The sequence below is a fragment of the Melospiza melodia genome, chromosome W, assembly GCF_035770615.1.
Source record: "Melospiza melodia melodia isolate bMelMel2 chromosome W, bMelMel2.pri, whole genome shotgun sequence".
Taxonomy (NCBI): Eukaryota; Metazoa; Chordata; class Aves; order Passeriformes; family Passerellidae; genus Melospiza; species Melospiza melodia.
This window is the reverse complement of record NC_086225.1, coordinates 1,585,369-1,601,801: the sequence shown is the minus strand read 5'-3', so window position 1 is coordinate 1,601,801 and position 16,433 is coordinate 1,585,369. Positions and strand designations below refer to the sequence as shown.

The following is a 16,433-nucleotide window of genomic DNA, read 5'->3' as shown; positions in this document are numbered from 1 at the left end:
CAAAAACATTGAGAAAAAAAATCCAAAAAACACCCTAAAACCCTCCCCAAAATACTCCCGAAGTTCCCCCCAAACACCCCAAAAATATCCCCTAATCACCCCAAAAACACCTCAAAACCCCACACCCAAATTATCCCAAAATACCCCCAGAAACACTTAAAAAATACGTCAAAATTTTCCTCAAAAACACCCCCAAAATACCCAAAAAATAGCCTCAAACCACCTCCAAAATACCCCAAAATCACTCAAAAATCACCCCCATAATACCCAAAAAATACCCCATAAACACCCCAAAACCAAGCTCAAATATGCCCCAAAATATCCCAATACCCCCAAAATGCCCCAAAACAGCCCCAAAAACCACCCCAAAAATAACCCAAACACACTCAAAAAATAACTCAAAACGACCCCAAAAATATCCAAAAAATTGTTGCCTTCTGGAGCAAGGCAGGCGACCTGGTTCTGAGGATCAGCACGGCGACCCAAACTCTCCAGGGTCGCTCGGGCCAATGACACACACAGACACCAATGTGGTGGACGGTCAAAAGGCCTTTATTACTTCTTCTCGTGGGGTTTTATAGTCTAAGGGGTTCTCTACGTCAAAAGGGGTCTGTCCTTATTATCTATGGTTAGTAAGGAATGGAAAAGTACTGGGTAAGGAATGGAAAGATACTGGCACTACTGTTAGTGGGGCCACACTCCTAGGGTAATCTCTTATCTTAGGGGAACAGGGGGTCCTGCCTTTCCGTGACATCGCGTAATCTTCCGCAGCGCCTATCCCTATCGACCACAAAAAATGCATCAAAAACCTCAAAAAAACCCCCCAAAAATACAAAAAGATACCCCAGAAATGCCTACAATAAACCCCAAAAATACCCCATGTCCAGCACTGTTCCAGCTGGGACTTCATCTCCCGTCCTGCCCTGCGCCCCACCGAGAGCCATTGCAGCTGCGCCTCACTCCCGTTATGCTCCGCGGCCCTGTTAAACCATATGATACCCGTGCCTACAACTCCTGTCACCCCCCGCACCCCAGAGAGCCCCCAAGGGCCCGCCTGGACCCTGAAGGGCCCCGAATTCCCATCCCTGACCTCCAAGGGCCCCCCTGGACCCCCAAGTGCTGCCCCGGACCCCGAACTTTCCCTCAGAATCCCTGAGTGCCCCTCCAAGTGCCCACCCGGCTCCCCCAAGTGTCCTCCAGACCCTCAAGTTCTCTCTGAATTCCCTCCCCAGACCCAAAACTGCCCCAAATGTGCCCCAGAAATGTCTCCAGGGATCTCGAAGTGGCCCCTTTGACCCTGTGTGAGAAAATAAGACAAAAGATGACAAGAGTGCTAAATTATTTGAATAAAGAAGGAGAAATCAATAGCTGATAGTTGTCAATTAATGAAGGGAATTTTGTTACTTAGAACGAATGAGGAATAATTTTTTTGGTTGCTGTTGCAGTGTGTTGTAAACTTCCTTCCCCAGGTGTGCCAATACCTCTCTTCCCCTTCCCCCTCACCCCCTGCTGGGCTGTCAATCAGGCTTAACATTCCAGCAAGGCATCGTGTGGTTGGTCAAGTTCAAAGGATGCCCCTATGCCCAGGGGTCATTGGCCTGTCTGGGTGTCATCTTCCCCTGAGACCCTGCCCCTCTCACCTGGTTGGTGGCTCACCTGTACCTCCCCTCCCCCTGTCTCTGAGCTTAAAAAGGTGAATCAGACCATGCGGCCGAGTTCTGTTGGAGAAGTTGCTCATGTTCAGACCTCTGTAACCATGGAATAAACCTCTGGACATTAAACCCTCCAGCAGAATCCATCCTTTTTCTCTTCACCATCGCCTGAAATCTTCCTCCTGAGGTAAACGGGGTTCCTAACAAGCCTGGACTTGTTCAGTGCCCAGCTGCAACCACCAGCAAGCCAAGGTATCTCTGGGGTGATACACCGCGGTTGCTGCCTTTGGCCCGGCAGCGAGGGTCAGACTGGCCCAGGCACAATCTAACTGGTAATATTGGGAGCCATATTCCAATAGGTTGCTAAAAATGCATTGATTTTTCATATTACTTTAGAAATTGGGTAATAAAAATATTGAATAATAATATTATAAATAAAATAAATATTACTATAATTTTAGTAATTATTATAGTCTAATTTTCAAGTAAAATGCAGAATTTTTGTTAATGTTTTGGGATGTCAGTCCCAGGTGGACAATGTCAGACGTGGTGAGGCTGAGGGTGAGGAGCAGGTTGTCCAAAGAGAGTCAGCCTGCAAGGGGCTCATTCTTCTCCCTGCCTAGACCTCCTAAGGAGACATTCAGCATCAAGATCACTTGGGGAAAGCTTCAGTTACCTTTTCTCTGAACTGAAAAATAAAAAACAATACTCATGATTAAAAAACTAAAAACCATGAGGTGCGCTTTGAAATCTCCCTCCTGAAGACAACTCCAAACTGACTCCAAGCACTGCACAAGCCCTGGAGTCTCAAAGACAGTGGAAGGGAGACAAAGAGCTCCTGAGGCCTTTTTGTATTTTAATCAGCCCCACGCTGGATTTGGGGCTGGCTTCAGGAGCCTCAGGCACACAGAGAAGGATGGAGAAGCTGCTCAAGGAGTCAGCAGCAAAACTCCAAGTGCCTTGGAGCATGGCTGGGCCCCAGTGAGGGCAGGGAGTGCCAAAGGCTGCCCAGGGCCTGGTGAGAGCAGATCCTTGAGGGCAGGATTGCAGGGAGCCCAAGGCTCTGAGCAGGGAACTGCAATGCTGAGCAAGGCCTGGCTTGGCTGGGTTTTCTCTCCTTTCAAGAGTCTCTGAGTAGACACTGTTGGTTTCAGGTCCATGGTCCCTGTGCTGCTCTTGGCCTGCTCTGGTTAGGGTGACAAAGGCAAAAAGCTCTGACCATGGTCCTGATGTTGTCTTATGTTTTCTCTGGTTAGGGGTGTTATTTTAATTCTTCATTTGCATGGTGGCTTGTTGTTCTAGGGGTTTTCATTAGGTCATTCTTTTCTGCTAGGTCTCATGGCATTTTCATATTTGGTTATTATGACATAATCCTCTTCTTTATGGTGTCGGGTGGTTCGCCATCTTAGATGAGAGTGGGAGTGATAGTAAAAGGTTTTAAAATCATAACATTCAGGGAATTAGAAAGAAGCTGGACTTAGTGGGGCCCTGGAAAAATGTTAAAAACAGACTCTGAAAATGTTAGGCTTTGTGTTTGCCAGATCATGTGAATTTGCATTTACTTAAGCAGTATATGATAAATGATATAACTGTTCAATGTGATGATTGTTTAGTAATTAAATACAATCATTGTATAATCATAAGAAGAATCCTGAGAAACTGTTAGATGTTTGAGGGGGGGGGTCACGAGGAGCCCATGCTTGGATGAAATCTATGTATACAATAGGACAATATAAGTTTAATAATTAACATGAAAGTTATATAAGGATTGACTATAAAACCATGTTCATCCCGAACCCATGTTGGAGACAGATTTGGGTTTGTACCCCTGACACCCAGAGCTCCTCAATAAAAGCACCTGCATAGAATCATTCTCGTGATTATGTGCTTCTGAACGGTAACAGGAGCAGTGGGGGTAACACCTGACAGTGAGGGGATTTACGTAATTATAAATCCTTTAATTAATATTGGAACTTGACATAACTATTAAACATTCAACAAACAATCTATGACTAACATTGGAACTTTATATTAACTCCTTTAACAGTGAGCTTTATATCAACTCCTTTAACAATCAATTCTCTACAATTTCCCCCTCTAATTGTTCGATTGGGCCCAAGCCTGCATCAATTAGCAATTACTTCTTCTTGAAAGTACAATTTTCTTACAATTTTTAATATTGGTTGTAAATTTGCTTGGCATCTTGATGTTCTTGATCATTCATTATCATGATTACTTTTACTTCTTTCTTATTAAGCTCTTTTGGTATCATTACACTTGCTTGTCCAGCAGATGTTACAACTCGGATTATACAGGGGAGCATGCAAGGTAGGAGGATCAAACCAGCAATCTCACATAAGATGAAAAAGGCTGGTTTTTTCCACCAGTTTCCTTTTAATGACCAAAATTGTCCCACCAGCTGGTATCGAATGTTGGGGTCCACTCTTGTGTTCCAACATAAGCTAACTTCCAGATTTCCTTTGAGATATTTCTAATGACTTCACTGCGGTCATCCATTTCTAAGCAGCACTCGAGGAGTTAAATTTTCCACATATGCTTCCATCATCAGCTAATAAATAATCTACTGCTAGTCTGATTTGATACACCACAGCTCTAGTCTGGGATAGTTGGTCATTTATGTGGTCTAAAGCTAGAGAGGCTCAGTTCGATACCATCTCGAGTACTGCCTGTAATCTCAGAATCCGATTTAACCCCGTATAAATTGGGGTCCAGTGTCCCCAGGACCCATCTTGAGCCCAGGTGACTGGTCCATAAGTGGAAATTATTTCCTGGGGGCTCCATACTGTGTTTTTCCGTGTCTGTGTTCCTCCAATTTCAATTAAGTTACTTTTTGGTCAGCTAGATTTGTTCAAATCATCATATACTGGGACCCCTTGGTTCCATCCAGACTCTTTTGGGAGTAAGAAAAATGACGGTTTAATAATTCCGATAGTGCAAGTGCTGCTCCACTCCCCGGGTAATTCAGTGTAAGCCACATTCCCACATATCCAAACCAGGTTTTCTGGAGCTTTCCAGGAAGCATCACTGATAGTCATTGGAAATTCCCAGTACTTGGATATTTCTCTCACTCCCCAGAATGGGTCTATTCCTTTATTTATTCCTTTATTTATTCCCTTTATTTATTCCTTTATTTAGTCCTTGATTCATTCCTTTATTCCATTTATGTATTCCTTTATTTATTCCTTGATTTATTCCTTGATTTACTCCTTTATTTAATTATTTTTTATTATTGGGATTTTTCCCGATTTTTTGGGGATTCTCTTGGGATTTTTTAGGGATTTTTCCCGATTTTTTGGGATTTTATTGCAATTTTTTGGGGGATTTTTCCCCATCTTTTTTTTATTTTTCCCGATTTTTTAGGGATTTTTGGGGATTTTTCCCAATTTTTTGGAGATTTTTTGGGGATTTTCTTGCAATTTTTTGGGATCTTTTAGGGATTTTCCCGATTTTTTGGGGATTCTCTTGGGATTTTTTAGGGATTTTTCCCGATTTTTTGGGATTTTATTGCAATTTTTTGGGGGATTTTTCCCCATCTTTTTTTTATTTTTCCCGATTTTTTAGGGATTTTGGGGATTTTTCCCGATTTTTTGGGGATATTCTTGCAATTTTTTGGGATCTTTTAGGGACTTTTCCCAATTCTTTTGGATTTTTTTGCAATTTTTCAGGATTTTTTTGAGATTTTCTGGGGTTTTTTTGCGATTTTTTGAGATTTTCCCCATTTTTTTTTTGTGGATTTTTTGGGATTTTCCGAATCTTTTTGGGATTTCTTTGGTGATTTTTTGGGATTTTTCCCAATTTTTTTTTCCCCGATTTTTTGGGATTTTTCCCAATTTTTGGGGATCTTTTAAAGATTTTTCCCCATTTTTGGGAATTTTTTTATCCCAATTTTTTGGGATCCTTTTTAGATTTTTCCCGATTTTTTGGTTTTTTTTTTTTTTTTTTTTGCGATTTTTCCCAATTTTTTGGGGATTTTTTGGTTTGTTGGGTTGGTTTGTTTTTTTTTTTTTGTTTTTTGTTTTGTTTTTGTTTTTTTTGTTTGTTTGTTTGTTTGGTTTGTTTTGTTTTTTGTTTTGTTTTGTTTTGTTTTTTTACTATTTTTTAGGGATTTTTCCCGATTTGTTTAAGATTTTTTTCCAGTTTTCTGGGATTTTTTAGGGATTGTTCTCGATTTTTTTGGGATTTTTTCCTGACTTTTTTTTGGGGATTTTTGGGATTTTTTTGTGTTTTTTTTCCTGATTTTTTTTTTTATTCTTTGCAAATTTTTTTTTTTTTTTTTTGCCATTTTTGGGGAATTTTTCCCGATTTTTTGGGGATTTTTTGCGATTTTTTTGGGGTTTTATGCCTCTTTTTGGTTTTGGAAATTTCTGGGGTGACTCCGGAAATTTTTGGACTTTTGGGGACTTTCTTATATTTTTTTGGATTTTTTAAAGTATTTCTTGATATTTTTTTTTTTTTGTTTTCAGCATGTTTTGAGGTTTTTACCCATTTTGGGAGTATTTTTTGGGTGGGTTTATAAGATTTTGGGAATTTTGGGGAGTTTTCCCTTTTTTCCTGATTTTTTGTGGAATTTTTTGGGGCTTTTTTGAGGAGTTTGGGGTCTTTTTTTTTTTTGCATTTTTTAACCCTTTTTTTTGGCTTTTTTTTTAGTATTTTTTTCCCAATTTTTGGAGCCTTTTTGGAGTATTTTTTTTTTCATTTTTGGGGCTTCTTGAATTTTGGAGATTTTTTTTTTCAAGTTGTTTTTGGGGATTCTTGGAGAGTTTGGGATTTTTTGAGGATTTTTTTGTTTTTTTTCACCTTTATTCGAGTCTTTCTTGCATCATTCTGGGCTTTTTTACCTTTTTTTGAGATTTTTTTACCATTTCTGGAGCCTTTTTGGGGGGGTTTGGGTGAATTTTGGGGTTTGGGTTTGGGGTCAATTTTGGGCTTTTTTGGGGCAATTTCTGTGGAATTTTGGGGATCCTGAATAAAAATTTGGGGGTCCTGGATGACATTTTGGGGGGGGGGGTTAGGTGAATTTTGGGTCATTTTGGGGCAATTTTGGGGCTTTTTGCTCAAATTTGGGGTTCCCAGGTGGAATTTTGGGGGTTTGGGGTGAATTTTGAGTCCTTTTGGGTCCATTTTGGGGCTTTTCGATCAAAATTTGGGGTTTGGGTGAATTTTGGGCTTTTAGGGGCAATTTGGGGGCTTTTGGATCAAATTTGGGGTTCCCAGGTGGAATTTTGGGGCTCCCAAATCCAGTTTGGGGTCCCCCCTCCTCCCCACCCGCATTTTGGGACTTCTTGGGATTTTTTGGGATTTTTTTCTTTTTTTTCCGCGATTTTTTGGGGGGGAATTTTGGGCGTGGCCGCCCCTCCCCCCCTTTCCCAAAATATTTTTTATTCTTTAGCGAAATTTGAGCGAAAAAGCCGCGAATGTGAACGGAAAATTTGGGGTGGGGGAGGGGAAGCGGCGGCCGCGTCTCGCCCCTCCCCCACCCGCGCGGGATTTTGGGGGATTTTTTGGGGGGGGAAAACGCGGAAAAAAGGGAAAAAAATCGAAAAAAAAAAAGCGGGATAAAGGAGGGGGGAAACGCGGGAAAAAAACCAGGAAAAAAGGCAGAAAAAAACCAGGAAAAAGCGAAAAAAAAGGGGGAAAAGGGGGGAAAAAGGGGGAAAAGGGGGAGAAAAAAGGGGGAAAAAAAGCGGGGAAAAAAAGCGGCAAAAGGGAAAAAAGCGAAAAAAAAGGGGAAAAAAGGGGGGAGAAAAGCAGGGAAAAAACGGAAAAAGGGGAAAAAAACCGAAAAAACAACAACAAAAAAAAAGGGTGGGGGAGGGGCGAGAGGGAGACGTGGCGGGGGGGGGGGGGGAGGGGAATTGGGGATTTTGACCCAAAATTTGGGGTCTGGAGTGGAAATTTGGGGGGGGGGTTTGAGGTGAAATTTGGGGATTTAAACCCAAAATTTGGGGATTTGAATCCGAATTTCGGGGGTCCCAGATGGAAACTTGGGGATTTCGACCCAAAAATTTGGGGGTTTGACCCAACATTTGGGGATTTTAATTCGAATTTTGGGGGTTCCGGATGGAAATTTGGGGTTCTACTCCAAAATTTGGGCATTTTGACCCAAAAATTTGGGGGTTTGACCCAAAATTTGGGTTCCCGAGCCGAAATTTGAGTGTTCTGGAGAGAAATTTGGGGATTTCAACCCAAAATTTGGGGTTTCTGCTCCCAAATTTGAAGATTTTAACCCAAAGTTTGAGGATTTCACCGCAAAATTTGAGGATTTCATCCCAAATTTTGGGGGCCCCGAGCCGAAATTTGGGGTGAAACCGGCGGATTTTGGGTTTTTTGGGTCAAAACTTTGGGATTTTGGGGGTTTGATTTGGGTAAAAATTCCGGATTTGGGGTTTTAGGGGAGAAACTTTGTGATTTTGGGGTGATTTGGGGTTAAAATCGCCGGATTTGGGGTTTTTTGGGGTAAACTCAGCAGAATTGGGGTTTTTTAGGGTTAAAATTGCGGATTTTGGGATAAATCCGCCGGATTTGAGGTTTTTTTGGGGGGTAAAAAATCTCAAATTTGGGCGATTTTGGGGTAAACCCGCTGGATCTTTGTTTTATATTGGGCAAAACCGGCGGATTGTGGGGTTTTTTTAGGGTAAAACTTTGTTAATTTTGGGGGTTTTGGGGCAAACCCGCCAGATTTTCAGCGATTTTTGGGTTAAAACCGCCGCGTTTGGGGTTTTTTGGGACCTAAACTCATCGGATTTTCCGGGTTTTTTTTTATAAAAATTCCGGATTTTGGGGCAAAATCGCCGGATTTGGAAGTTTTGGGATAAAAGCGCCAAAGCTTGGGGGAAAACCGCCCGATTGTGTCGTTTTTTAGGCTAAAACCGCCGGAATTTGAGGATTTTTTTAGGGGAAAAGCGCCGGATTTTCAGGGGTTTTACGGTAAAAATTCCGGATTTGGGAGTTTGGGGTAAACCCGCCGGATTTGGGGTTTATTTGGGGGGAAAAATCTCAAGTTTGGTTTTTTTTTTGGGGTAGACCCGCCGCATTCGGGACTTTTAGGATAAAACCGCCGGATTTGGATTTTTTGGGGGTTTAAATCACCGGATTTTGGGGTTTTTTTGGCGCAGAACCGCCGATTTTTGGGGTTTCTTGGGGTAAACCCACCGGATTTTCTTTTTTTTTTTCCCAAAAAAACTCCGGATTTGGGAGTTTTGGGGTAAAACCGCGGGATTTTGGGATAAACACCCAGATTTTGGCGTTTTTTGGGGGGTAAAACCGCCATATTTGGGGGGGGGTTTGGCTAAAATTGCCGAATTTTCGCTGGTTCTTGGGCTAAAACCTCCGGATTTTTGTTTTTTTTTTTTTTTGAAGGAAGTCCCAGGGTTCTCACCTCGGGCGAGAAGCGGGGCTAGGGGGCGGCCGGGGGGGCCAGGACCCCCCAAAAAATCAGGAGCCCCACGAGCATCTCCGGGAGCGGCCGCTGCTGATTGGGGATGGGGGCGGGGGGGGGGGGGGAGGAAATTCCCAACAAAAAAACGGGAAGTGGGAGGGGACAGAGGGGGCGGGGACAGAGGGGGCGGGGACAGAGGGGGCGGGGACAGAGGGGGCGGGGAAAAGGAAAAAAAAAAAGGAAAATTTTGGGGTTTTTTTGGGTTTTTTTTACCAAATAAAGTTGGGGGGTGGGGACCGCAGGTGGCGCCTCCTGGCGGATGGGAGGAGCAAACGGGGGGCCCCCCCCCCCAAAAAAATTTTGGGGGTTTTGGGGGAAGTTTTTTTGGGGAGTGGGGGAGGGGCAGGATGTGGTCAGCCCCTCCCCCACCCTCCCGGTCAGGTGACTCGGCGGACGCCGGCGGTGACGTCATCACGGGGAAGGGGGGGAGGGGGCGTCCGGGAGGAGTTTTGGGGAAGTTTAAGGGGGTCCCGGATGGGAATTTTGGGGAATTTTTGGGGGTCCCGGGTGGGAATTTTGGGAGTTTTGGGGGCTCCGAGCAGATTTTTGGGGTGTCCCGGCAGAATTTTGGGAATTTTTTGTGGTGGTGGGGGGTGGGGGTTGGGAAACTTTTGGGATCCGCAGGAAGGAATTTTGGGGCCCCTCCCGGACGTTTTTTTGGAGTTCGTTTGTGCCGCTATTTAGTGGCGGGGGGCGTGGCCACGCTAATTAATCCCAGAAATGGGCGGGGGCTTCATTGCGCTTTTAAGGCGGCGTTGCCCTTTTAAGAAAGCATTGCCCTTTTTATACAGCATTGCCTTTTTAAGAAAGCATTGCCCTTTTCAGCAATCGTTGCCTTTTTAAGAAGGCGTCACCCCTTTAAGAAAACGTTGCCCTTTTAAGAAGGCTTTGCCCTTTTAAGAACACGTTGCCGCTTTAAGGCTGCTCCCGATGGGCCCCACCCGAGGCTTAAAGGCTTCGTCCCCTCCCAGTTCAGCCCAGTTCATCCCAGTAACCCCAAATCCCATCCCAGTCCATCCCAGTCCCCTCCCAGTCCATCCCAGTCCTCCTCTCTCTGTACTGGTTTGTACTGGGAGCCTTTGGGGCGCAGGGTGGGGGTCAGGACGCGGCACTGGCAGTTACTGGGAGGGACTGGGAGTCGCTGGGTTCAACTGGGAGGGCACTGGGCCATACTGGGATGAACTGGGAGACGCTGGGCCGGCTTTTCCCCGCCTCCTGCTTACCATTGGTCGCTCTCTCGCACTCCCGCGATTCTATTGGTTACGAGCGCTGTCATCTCATCATTCCCGCCTCTCTTCTTTTCCCGCCCCTCGCTACTATCGCCGGCGATTTTCCCGACCCGCGTTTTCATTGGCTCGCTGTTTTCCCGCCCCGCGCTCCCATTGGCCGGCGCTGTGGGCGGGGGCGTGTCCAGGCGAGGAGCGGCGGGAATCCCGTGGGGGGAGGCGGCGGCCGGGGCGGAATTTTGGGGCAAAATTTGGGAAAAACGGAGCCGGGAGCGCTGCGAAGGAGCCGGGAAAGGCTCCCGAGGGTTCCCGGTGGATTTTGGGGCGCTTTCGGGGCGAACTCAGCGGTTTCGTGGCGGTTCTGAGGGAGAGCCGGGCGGTGAGCGGGGGCTCCGCGCTCCCTGAGGGGATTCACGCTCCTGAGGGGGATTTGGGGGGTCCTGAGGTAGGATAAATTGCCTCAAAACTGCCTCATGTTTCCTAATTCTAAAGCAAAATAAAGCCATGAAACATATAAAAAGCTATTTTTCAGTACATGGTGTCTGAAACTAAATACAGGATGAAGAGGTATATCCTGAAAATTGGAAAACCGCAAATTGTTTAAGTCCTTCCACTGCAAAGGAATGTTCTGTCAAATTATCAGGATTGGGTTTTTTTTTTCCCTCCTTATTTTCCAAGACCCTAGTGGAAAAAGATTCGTGAAGCTTTTACAGTAGCCACAAAGAATTGTAGAAAAAGAAACCATACCTTAAAATGTATGGGTGCAAATATTGATGGCATATTTTGCATCTGTCTTGAAGCTAGCATATGCAAATATTCTGCCATCAAACTCTGCTTTTAAATTATCTTGGAAATTAGTTAGGTTTGTTGTTGTTCTTACCTCCCTTAGGCAAGAAAGAATTTGTGGAGTGCATAATGCAGACATCTGAAATCTCTCATTTAAATTCTCATCCCTGTCGGTGTCTTAAGTACACTGAAAGCAATAGCATTTCCAATCTAATCCTATCTCTGCAGACATTCTCCCAGAAGATCTGGAAAGAAATCTCGCTAGAAGAAGAAATAAGCTCTGGACAATTGAGTCCTTTAAATAGAAATATATGCCAACTATATCAAAATGCTAAATACCAGAACTTTAATCCACCAGCACTCCAGATCCATCTAAATGAGAACAAACAAAACCAACCACCTGTTTCCTCTATCCTTTACTGCTAAGAAAGCCCTTCCTACCTTCTCAAAGAGGAAGAGGGGAAATGAGGCAAAAACATGTGGATTGTGTAATGTTGTGTGAAGTGGGGCATCTGAGATTAGACGACAGGCAGGTAAACTCTTTTCTGTGAGTTGTACTGAATGGATAAATATTCTGGTCCTTACCCATAAATGTAGTGTTTGAATTTTAAATGTGTTCCTTGAAGTTATCCCAGTGCAGAGGGGTGAACTCTTTGGGCAACCTGCCAATTGCAGCGGCGTGTATCTAGCCTTCTAGAGCAGAGAAGGTCAGAGTCCGGCTAGCTGAGGTTAAGGCTGACACCTCGCTGCATAACCTGCCAGCACCCCTCGGCGTCGTAAGGCCTCGGGCTGTGCTGGTTGCGGACTGCATCGCTGCTAAATGACGAGAAGGAAGGAGCTGGACACTTGCCGGGGGGGCTAAACAGGTTTATTGGAAAGCCCACGATGTCCCAGCTAATGACCCAGAACAAAGGGTGCTTAGGGGTTTTAAAGGGAAGGAGTGGACCCGGGAGGGGTTTACAAAAGACCAATAGGGGGAGAAGAGGGGATGAGCTTAACACAAATGACATAGTGGAGAGCTCAATAGGTACCAGGTATAGGAGGGGTCCCGGGACCACAGCCAACCACAACCCCCAAAGAGGAGAAGCTTCTGGAATACTAGGCGGAGTGGGGGGTGATTGACTTGGCCCAGGGAGGAGAAAAAGCATACATATAAGGGAAAAAGGGGAGGAGGAATTATATAACCTAACAGATTGACAATAGAACTGGCAGGGCTGTGGCGGGAAAACTGAGGAGGGCAGAACCATTTTACACAAAATGGGGGGGAGCAGATACATAAAATGGTGGAGGAATTAAATGAACTTAATGAACACACTACAACACCAATAGTATATAATAAGCAGCAGATTTTGATAAAGTCTGTTCAGAGATAATGCCGGGAGTGTAATGAAACACCTTTTGGGCTGTGTTTGTGCCTCATCAGCCACTTTGTTGGGTAGAAAACTGCAGATTTTACACGAATTGTGCTGTTGAAGAAGCCACTGTGAGAAGCTTTGGGTATTTTCTGCACTCTCACTTGGATCAGCACACAGTTTTGAGGTCCAACTGCAAGTGCTTAAATAGTTCTAATATCCCAATGATGCCTTGTTAATTAGTTTCATGCTAAGGATATTTGACAGAGGAATGAAAAGTCAGAGATTATCTGTGGAACTGCTTCTGGAAGGCAAGAATCTGCTGTAAAGCTATATAAGTTTATAAACTTTGCATCAGGCGCTGAATATTTCTTAAAAAACAGCAGTTCTTGGTCTTTCGGTGAATGTATACAATCTTTGCACCAAGCATTTTGTCTTGCTGCAAAGATTGTATTTTTCCTATTTTATGATGCTTTATCCTGACTTCATGAGGCATATTTATTTTATTTTTTAAAAGCATCTTACAAAAGAACATCTGGAAACTAATACTTTTCTGTTTGCTAGTTTTTATTAAAAGTTTGTTGAGGACAGGAGGAAAAACATTTAGAAATGAAATAAAGCCTAATTTTGATCTTACTGGTCTCAGGAAGATCCTCACAGACAGGCAACATTCCTCGTGCCTCATTTCACACAAAAATACGTGGTGTATTGGTTTTTTCAGGGTTTGGGGGTTTTTCTTGTGTTGGCTATTTTGAAAAGTAAAATCCAGATTAATGAATACAATATCTGAAGTGACAAGGGGCTGTAGTTGGGATCATTCTGGCAGACTCTTCCAGACTGCTGAATGGAACTTAGTGTGGGAGCTGCACTTGAGTCAGGCTGCCCTTTAATTCTGCCCTTCCTTTTGTGTCCAGTTATTTTATTTTCTCTTCTATCTTTAGGTCCCCCTCTAGCACTGTTCAGGTGATAGTGAGGTTCTGACTTTAGGGGTCCAACCCCATCAGAAATCAGGAGGGCAGTGTAAAGTCCTTGTACAATACCAGTCCTGGATGGGCATTCCCAGTGGACTTCTGGAGGAATTTTCAGCTTTCTGCTTAAATTTCTCACTGTGTCTGGAGCTCCTAGGAGGATATGAGGATTGTGAGGATGACCAAGTCCTAAAAATGGAGGTTTTTGCTAATCTTATTAGGGAAATACTGGCAGAAGCCTGAAACAGACTTTCACCCCCCACTCCCTTCAACTGGAAAAGTTTATTTCAAACATGATTTTAATAAATTTGTAAGGTGGGTAACATACCCAGTTATAAGGCTGTGGTTGCTGGCTGAGGTTAGGGCAGCAGGGTGACCATGTGCTGATTGTCTTTGAGAACTCTGGAGGAAAAGGTGGAGAATGAGAACTCTGATGAGTTAGTATAGACAGGACATGGAAAAATAAAATTATAATTTCATGGATTAGTAAGTCAGCAACAATTAAATAAAACCAACTGCTTAAATATAGAGATTTTTCCATTTAAGCACCATCAGTGTCTTTGTGGACTGAGGAAAATTACGTGGAAAGGAAAGCTGTTCATAAATCTGTGGTTCTGCTTCCATGCTAAATTGCTGCTGTTTCCGTGTGACTTACTAACTCAAAACCAGTGCAGAAATCATTGGGACTTCATGTTGCTGCATTGTCCAGGGTCTACATAATTTTTTAATATTATTTGGAGCAATGGTCCTTTTGTTTTGTAGAGCATCCAGCACGTTAGCAAAGCTCCCAGGTCTATGCACCAAATGAGGTGTTCTTAGGGAGCAGCAGCAGAATTTGATGATGTAGCTGCTCTGGCAGTGCCAATGTGAGATATTGATCACGTGTGATACAGACAGGCCTTGCCAAGGTGGGCTCAAAAAGTTCAGCATGATTTCCATGTTGCAGTGTTGGTTCAAATCATACAAGATGTTGTCAGAAAGGACTGTAGTAGTTTTGCTTTTCTCTCTTACTTGGACCATTTTAATCATTCCATTTGGGGAAGAGATATTTTTCTCATGGTTATCTATAGAGGTGATAAGTTTATTTGGTTTATTATTTGTTTTTAGGAGTTGGGCTGAGGGTTTACCTCTTTACATTGAAACTTTAAAATTGTCCTGGAACCAGGAGTTTCTAATGTAGCAAAACAAATTTCTCTCAAAAACCATGAATTTCCTGAAATTCAGGAAGGAAATAGCAGCAACAACTAAAATTTGATATGGATTTTTTGGTGGTTTTTTGGGGTTTTTTTCTCTCTTTTAGAAAGAACTAGCAAGTTCTCATAGCAGTGCTTTTATAATGCTCATTCTCGTAAAACCCTGAGCACTGTGTTTGAATAATAATGATTTACAGCAGTAGAAATGTTTTGTACACTGTGCTAAAGATTTTTATATCTATCTCATTTTTGCAACTAGAGCACAGTAGAATATCTCCTAAGAGAAGAAAATGGACAAGATACATGCAACATGTTAGCAAAAAATAGACTGCATGAATTTTAAATAAAGCACAAAGTGAATTCATTATGCATGATGGATAACTATATTTTGCAAGATGAAATTTCTAGTAAATATTATTTGCTGAATCAAGATGATTGTGCTCTTGTCCAGAGTGACTTGCTTTCTTTGTGTAGTTGGATCTGCTCATGATGTAAACATAAATCAGAAAACAAGATGCTGCATATTGACAGAACTAGAATTAATTTTTTTTTTTTTTTAATACCTCTACAGAATTATCCCATGTGTTGTGTTTTGCAGGGTTGGGTAGAAGGAAGACACTGCTGTGTCTGTAGCTGCATCTGGTAGTTTTTTCATGGTTTTCAAAGATAAATTTCTCTGTTCTGGATTTTGTCTTCCCAAAGTTATTTTCAATAATCTGTAATCACACCACACATTTTTATGAAACCATTCAGATCACAGATCTGTCTCAGCCATCCCAAGTACATTCATTCTGTTAAAATGTTCATTTTGGCTTGTTTGTCTGGCATTTTGTCATAGATGTCTAGCAGTAATCTGAGGCTCACCACAGCATAAACAGAGTTGCTCTTAATCTTTTAATTATTTGTTCAGTTAAATCCCTTTCTGAACTAGATCCTGGCAGTGTGTCCTGAGAGCCATAGTGTCCCCAGGGTCTTACTGGGAAAATGGTCACTGTAACCCAGTTTCACCCCAAATATTCTCATCCTGAATTGGTGCTGCATAGCAGGGAACAGTGTTCTGCTCCTCTCTTGGTGAAAGTCCTTGTGGGGAAACCGTACTTTCTCCAGCAGAGAAAATCAATCAAGATTAATTTTGCCGACGGATTAGGTGGTGTAACCTGAAAAGAATTATCATGGTAATTCTGGGACACAGTTTTTAGGTGTAGAGAGAACTCTGCAGCATTACATGACAGAACAAACTTAGATCATTTGGAAGAAAACATGGATTCATGCCTAATGAATCATTGTTCACCAAAGGATTGGAGTTACCTAATTATGTAGTAGAAAAGAAAAACCACAATCTCAGCCTTTCGCTACTTGAAAATGTTTGCAGAGTAGCCAGGAAGAAGGCTTAGTGTCTGTAAGTGGGCAAAATTCCAGATAAGCTTTTCCAATATTGCTTGCCTTGAAATGCAGCTATTCTTACAGTAAAACCCAGCAAGATGGAGCACTCATCAGTGTTTTTCACCAGCTTAATCTGTTGACATTTCTGAAAACAGGTGAGTAATATGTGAAAAATAAATGTAAACTTTTTTCCCCTTTGTAAATAAAATGTAAAAGCCTTTGTAGCCTAAGTTTTGTACAAGCTAGAGCTGTTAAAAAACTGACTTGAGTGGACTCTCAGTTTACCATTGTAGTTTTCATGTTAATTACTGAAACATGTAACCTTTTGCAAGTCTTTTCAATGCTTTATTAGTGTTTTGTGGGGAATAAGGAGATTGATGTATTTTTCTTTAGCATCATCCTTAGAGCATAGAT

At 42.9% G+C, this 16,433-nt stretch overlaps 1 protein-coding gene across 1 annotated transcript in view; it reads right to left on the bottom strand.

The window, feature by feature from the left end:
* Window positions 1-9,523, bottom strand: part of LOC134431419 (neurexin-1-like) — a 112,273-nt gene extending 102,750 nt beyond the window's left edge. The window contains exon 1 of the mRNA XM_063179433.1: window positions 9,481-9,523. Within this exon, the coding sequence (XP_063035503.1) occupies window positions 9,481-9,523 (43 nt within the window). The remainder of the gene's footprint in view (window positions 1-9,480) is intronic.
* Window positions 9,524-16,433: the final 6,910 nt, after the last annotated feature.